The sequence below is a fragment of the Momordica charantia genome, assembly GCF_013281855.1.
Source record: "Momordica charantia cultivar OHB3-1 chromosome 1 unlocalized genomic scaffold, Mcharantia_2.0 BLBB01000001.1, whole genome shotgun sequence".
In the NCBI taxonomy this organism is placed as follows: Eukaryota; Viridiplantae; Streptophyta; class Magnoliopsida; order Cucurbitales; family Cucurbitaceae; genus Momordica; species Momordica charantia.
In genome coordinates, this window is record NW_028275157.1 from 6559366 (window position 1) to 6566351 (window position 6986).

The window sequence follows — 6986 nt, forward strand, 5'->3', positions numbered from 1 at the left end:
AAATGCCTAACTATGCAAATTTTTTGAAGGATGTCTTGACTAAGAAAAGGAGGTTAGAAGAGTTTGAAACTGTAGCTTTAACCAATGAGTGCAATGCAATTTTAACAGACAAGCTTCCATAGGAAATCTGGGATTCAGGGAGTTTTACTATTCCAATCTCTATTGGTGGAAAGAATATGAGCCATGCTCTATGTGATTTGGGTGTAAGCATAAACCTCATATCATTGTCAGTATATTAGAGCTTGGGTATTGGTGAAGCAAGGCCCACCACGATGACACTACAGCTAGCTGACTGGTCAATCACTCACCCAGAGGGCAAGATTGAAGATGTGTTAGTGCAGGTGGACAAGTTCATTTTCCCAACTGACTTCATCATCCTCGACTATGAAGCAGACAACAAGATCCCAATAATTTTGGGGAATCCTTTTCTATCCATTGATATAGCACTAATAGATGTGCAGAATGCGGAGTTAACCATGATAGTGAACGATCAACAGGTTACCTTATCTGTTTTTAATTCTGTTAAATTTCCTGCTGATGTAGAAGAATGCTCTTTCTTAAGGCTTGCAGATGACTTGATGAGTAAAGAGATACAAAAGGAGACCTTGTTGGATCGCTTGGAGAAATAACTTACCATAGCCTACGAACATGTAGGGGAGACTGTCGATGCTAGAGCATCTCAGCCCACGGACGACTCTAGTGGTGAAGAAGAAAAAGATTGACTGAGGAGAGTTGGTTTCCCCTGCTTGACATTTTATTTTCCATGCTGCTTTACTTTATGTCATTCTAATATTTGCTTGCATGTTTTAGGGTAGTGTTTAATTTATAGTAGTTGTTACTTTTTCAATTCCTAGGGTAGTTTGCTTTTATTTCTTAGTTGCGCTCAGTGTAATTCAATGAAAAAAACAAAAGAAATGCAAGGTTGAAAATGAAAGGTCCAATATAGAATGGTCTGATAGTGCATGTTGATTTTGATAAGCTTTTGCCTTTGATGTCTGGTCTGTGGGAATTTACAGGATTTCTACTCTTGCTGTAGTTAGAGATGAAAGACACAATTATTGCTCTTTTTCTAAGGTGATTTAAAGTAGCATAGAATAACTTCAGTTTGCTAGTATCCCATGGATGCCCAAGAAATTTAACCTTAGCAGAATTTCAAGAGCTGTATATCTCTCTTCACATCTTGCCAGCAAGCTAATGGCTTTAGAAAAATTAGCAAAAAATTCACCCCTTTAGAACCAATTAAGATAGGTCGCACCCTATATACCATTTTCTCCTATCCTATCTTCACTCTAAGTTTGGGGGAGCCTTGTCCTTACTTCCTCAAAGTCATTCATTAAGCGGTAAGGACAATGCTTCATTTTATGTTTGGGGGTGAGGGATTCTCATTTTAATATAGTTCTCATACTTGTAATCCCCTTTGTAGTTACAATCTTTTGTAAAGCTATGAAAAAATTTTGGCCCTATAGTTACCTTCTAGCTTGACAACATTCATTAGTGCTCAACTTGACATGGTTCCCTTTCGAGACACCCAAACATGGATACCCAGAACTCTCGTTGCTAAGTTTCCAAGCAATACAAACAAGTTCTAAGCATGATTAGGGGACCCCATTCCTGAGCATCCACAAATTACTATAAAGAAAAGTACTACTCATAAATAGAGCAAGTCAGCAATCCATAAGCCTTCACGGGTCAATACAGAAGCTAGCATACATAATAGAGTGGCCAACAATGTTAGGTAAGATTTAAGAAATGGAAACAGCTCTATTTAAAAACAAATGAAGCAGCTAGAGGTTCGGTTATTTATCAGCTCGAACATGTAAATGTCCCCCGAAATGGGGTTTAGCTCATGGAGAAAGAAGAAAATACAATGGGTAAAAGAAGAAGACAACCCATTTCAAGGAAATAGCAGAAAATCGAGAAAAAAGATGACAACTCAAAGCAATAGTTGAATATTCCCCTCTATCGTCAGCTTTCTCCCCCGAAAATGGAGAGATTCCTCCTCGTTGTCGTTTCAGCTCTAAAAAACGTGTCTCCCTTAGTATCTGTGTGTCGGCTAGAGCAAAATGTCCCTTTTATATCGGGTCCCCCTTTTTAGGGCACCCCGCTGAAGTTTGTACAGACATGGAATTCTCACGTCTAGGCTGTTACTGCGCAATAATTCCCTACTCCCACGTTGCGTCGCTCCAGCTTTCGTCTGCTATGTCTTGAAGATGCTCATCACTCTTCTCTGGACCTAGCACTCTCTCCATGCTTTGTCTCTGATGGAACTTTAGACATGCACGACGGAAGCTAAGGATCGTAATAGACTTAATGAAGCAATTTAACTAAAATAAGCATGCTGGAAAATATGATGGAAAAGGTAAAGAGGAAATGATTAACTTTATATCTTTGAAGACCTCCACTATAACTTCTTCTCCTAACTCAATGGGACCACCAACGGCAAATCCGTGCTATCCTCGAGTTGATGAACACGGTTTTGGGACCGAATTATGAGTGAAAGCAAAGGACACTAATGGCTACGAGAAAACAATAGAAATTTGAGTGGAAAAATTATGCACTTATGCAAGGAAGCATTAGCCTTCTCCAAGTGATCATCATCACCTATATAAAGACCAAATGCATGCAAGGACAAGCCTTGCATGTCTTCCACTTCAAACTCCACTAGATGTAAAAGATAGGTGTCATTGCCGTGAAGAAACACTTCAAAAACCACTAGTTAGTGGGAAAATCCAACTTTGATTTTTTAAATAAAACTTTTATAAAACTAATTTTTTATAAAACAAAAATTGAAATATCAATTTTCTATTAAAACAAAAACCAAGCCAAACTAATATCTCATATTAATTGGTCTTTGACACCTAAGCTTGATTAATCACATTAATCAAATTACAACTCTTTTTCATGCTTTAAACTAATTGAAAACTAATTTAAATAAGTCATACTCTCCAATATAATTAATTCTCAATTAATTATTAAATTATATATTATATATTATATCTCATATTAAATACAATATTCCCTAAAAACCGAATTTGAACACTTCAAATTCTTACTTCACCTAGTTCATCAATTTTATCCTTTATGAGCTAGCATGAAGACCAGATGGACCTACAGATCATGGGCTCCAACGATTCGAGACTAACCGATCAAAATCTTTAACTTAGTTAATCAACATTCATTAACTAACAGAACTGTCTTACTATAGCCTGTAGATGCACTCCCCTCATTATAGATATATTTGTGTCCATTCGATATAACCGTCATCGGTAAGTTGATCTTTCACAGGCCATTCCTAACCTCAGCTAGGTCAAAAAACTGTTTTACCCCTGAGTTACATCTTTTCTCCTTAAGTATCACTTTTCTCCTTAAGTATCACTATCCCTCTAATGAACAATTGATTTAGGATCAAATCACTAAATCCAATTCCTCTCGGGCCAGTGAGAAGATGAGGCCCCTTGTTCAAGACTCGGGATCAGCCCTTAAGGTAACAACCTCTCTACTATCCCTAAATCGGGTAGGAGTAAATTTTGTGTTGCTAATTCTATGTCCCCAACAATCTACCTAGTCTAATCCTTGAAATAAGAGGCATATTGAGTAGTGTTGATGAGCTTACAACTCACCTATGCAGATCAAAGGAGAATCCTGAATAAATAGGAGTTCATAGACGGCTCAGGATTTAGATAAAGTTATCTAGGTCATCGATAAACGAAATTAATCAGTGTTATCAGTAAACGGTGTTAATATGTAACAGTGATTATTTCAGGGTCAGTCTTTCACAATCTCATAGTGTAGAACACCCTCGCTCACATGTTTCTACATGAACGAATCAGGATCACTTCGTTTATGACACCTTACAACATTCGTAACAATCATAAAGCAGGTCGTATTCAATAGTGTCTCCAGGAAAAAGTACCCAACTTGTTCCATGTACTATAGACTGTTTAGGCTATTTACTTGAACTTGATCTAATTTATGTCTCCACATAAAGTCCAAGTACTTATTATAATAGCCAAGGGTTCGTAGTTTATTGGATTTAGAGTTATTAAAACACAAATTCACTTTCATTCAACAACACTTGTCTGAATAACCTCACATTAATGTTAATTGTTTACAAACTACGAGTTTTAGGACAAAATACACAACAGTCTCTTACTTCCAAACCTATTCAATTAAGCCAGAAATAAGAGCATTTAGCAAAATATTTAGCCAAAGCACTAATGACCAGGGACTTTTAGCTCGGATTCCACTTTCTAATATTATCTATGATATTTAAGAGCTAAAATGGATACACTTTGACAATTTTTGCATAAAAACACCCAATTATACACTAGAATAACTCTCTTTTGGAGAGTTATCACCCACGCAGGCATCATTGCAAGGTACTAGATGGACAAAAACACACTGAAGAGATGTGAATCCCAAAGCGGAAGCGGACCATTGTTCGTGATATTTGGGAAACAAAATCATACCCATTAAGAAGGAAAAACAAGGGAAAAATTATACCTTTGAAGAACTTTTCTTCAACGAATTTCCCTTGAACACCACCACTGAATCTTCCTTGCTATCCTCTTGAGTTTCGAGATCACGCTTGTGGGAGCGTTTCCTTGGAACGGGAGGGAGAGTTTGAGAGAGATCGATTGAGAGAGAATGGGAGTTCTGCTTTTTTTTCGTTCTGTAACAAAATCAGGCTTTTGTAGAAAACTAGTGACGTGGGGAGTTACCCCACGTCACATAACTCCCCCACTCCCCTGCAATAATTCAGGGGAGTTAAATATTAATATTAATATTAATAATTAATATATATATATATATATATATATAATAATTAATATATAATTAATTAATTAATTAATCATATTAATTAATAAATGTTAATTAATTGTTAATCTAATTAATAATTAATTAATATATATATATATATATCAAATAAATAATTAACCCTTAATTATTTATCACATAAATAGAATCATATTCTAAAATATTTCTCTCGTATAACCTATAGTTCTAATGTACATCTTATGCACATTATTTTTAACCTATAGTTTTAATATGAATCTTATTCATATTAATTTTATTTGAATCTCATTCAAATAATTTCTCTCTCAATCACACTTCTTATCGACAACACCGAATGCAAGAGGGTAAATTTGGTTGTTGCCATCTATTGAGGATGCAGTAAGTAGTACTCCTTTGTACTTCCCCTTCAAATGTGCTCCGTCAACCACAAGTATAGGGCGATCCCATCAATAGGCCCAGTGCGACTTCTTTCGCTCGCCATGCCTTTTCATATCGGACATTGACACCGTAATTCTTTCACATATCATTCACAATATCTTTAGGCCTATAACGACGGCTGACCTCCTCGAAGTTTGACTTTATCAACTGACCCACCACCCAACTACCAACTTGTCGATGATCATGTGCCAGTGTCGGTCGTTCGCAACTGTGATTCTCATAAAACGTTGAGATGAGAAAGGTATCCAAACCTTTGATTCTTCTTGCACGTAGGGCCCATTTGCACCCATTTTCCGTGCATGCAACAGATTATAGCTTTGTGGTAGATCTCTTAACCTTGTACTCAAAGTTCTTGGTGATAGCAAAAACAGCCAGTTTAAATCGTAATTCATCCTTAGACCGAAAAACACTGCCAACTGCAATGTCGTGAACAGAACCATCCTCATTACCAATTGTATCCATCTGTTCTAAGGATGCATGTTGACCATTAGTTGTTGCACAAGGGGCATTCCTACTTACAGACTCTACTTCCACAACAGGTGTTCTTGAGGATGGATCACCGCCCCAAACTGGGTCCTCAGCTTCATCATCCTCGTTCTCATACTCATTCTTAGTTCGTGTGTAGCAATCATCCTCATTCTCATACTCATGGTCCTCATTACCTCCAACATCATCCCACTGCCCGAAGTGTTCTTGTTCATCGTCGCCTAAATTTCAAGGGACAATATTGTCCGTCAATGGAGTCATAAATTGTACAGAACATGGCGGGTTGACAGTATCTATAGGTGAGTGCATGTGATTTAGTGGGATAGGAGAAGGAACATTTTGTTCTACTTGGCATGGAAATGAAGCCAATGTTTCGGTTTGGGGATATAATGTATCATCACGTGAGTTACTACCACTACCTTGTCCTTCCTTTGGTACAACAGATACATACAAAGGCACTTGAAAGGGATGTGGAGGGCCCATAAGGTAAAAACAACGGCTAGTATCATCAAATATATAAAAGTTCGGCACTTGGTACTCAAATTTTTAGATACATTGTAGAACAATATTGAAAAGATCAGGATTATTCTAGTCATCCTAAAGATCGCACTTACAAGGTCTCTATATGTTATTCTTTCGTCAACATTTAACCCACCCATAACTTCACCTTCGTATACAGTGCCTGTCTGATTCCACTGACCCCCATAGATCACAAAAAGGCGAACCATTTTGTTCTGCATTGCAAACCATAATTGAAAAACAATTAGAGATGGGAAGAATATATAAAATAAAATTCAACCTTGGGCGGGAAATATATTTTCCCACCCGAGGTGGAGTTCAATACGCAGCCTCGAGCGAGGTGATTTTAGTGCCTCGCCCGAGGTTCAACAAAAACGTGATTCTCGGTCGAGAATCATATCACCTCGCTCGAGAACGACCAGAAATTCAAAACGAACAGTGCGGGAGGAATGAACAAATGGGTTTAAAACAAAATAATAAACGTTATTGCTACTCCCACTGTAACAAAAATAAACCAAACGAGTACCAAATAAAAACACATCTGTTAAAATGTAGACATCAAGCAAGATTATTGAGCAAAAGGAGAAAGCATAAAAAATAAATAACTACCTCTTCCGAAGTCTTGAAAATTCCAAAGAAAATATTCACAAAGCTTTTCAAATTTTTTAGGATTGTGCAGAAAGAATATTCACGATAACGACATATGTTTTCTGAGGTTAGTAACGGCATGTACTGATTGGTTAGGT

At 37.0% G+C, this 6986-nt stretch overlaps 1 protein-coding gene across 1 annotated transcript; it reads left to right on the forward strand.

Annotated features, from left to right (window-relative positions):
- The first annotated feature begins 272 nt into the window (after positions 1–272).
- On the forward strand, positions 273–629 carry LOC148213185 (uncharacterized). The gene has a single exon (XM_088123518.1). The coding sequence runs from the start codon at positions 273–275 to the stop codon at positions 627–629; it is 357 nt and encodes a 118-aa protein (XP_087979644.1).
- The last annotated feature ends 6357 nt before the right edge of the window (positions 630–6986 follow it).

Coding starts and splice junctions, on each gene's coding strand:
- LOC148213185 (XM_088123518.1), top strand. CDS start 273: ATGACACTACAGCTAGCTGACTGGTCAATCACTCACCCAGAGGGCAAG.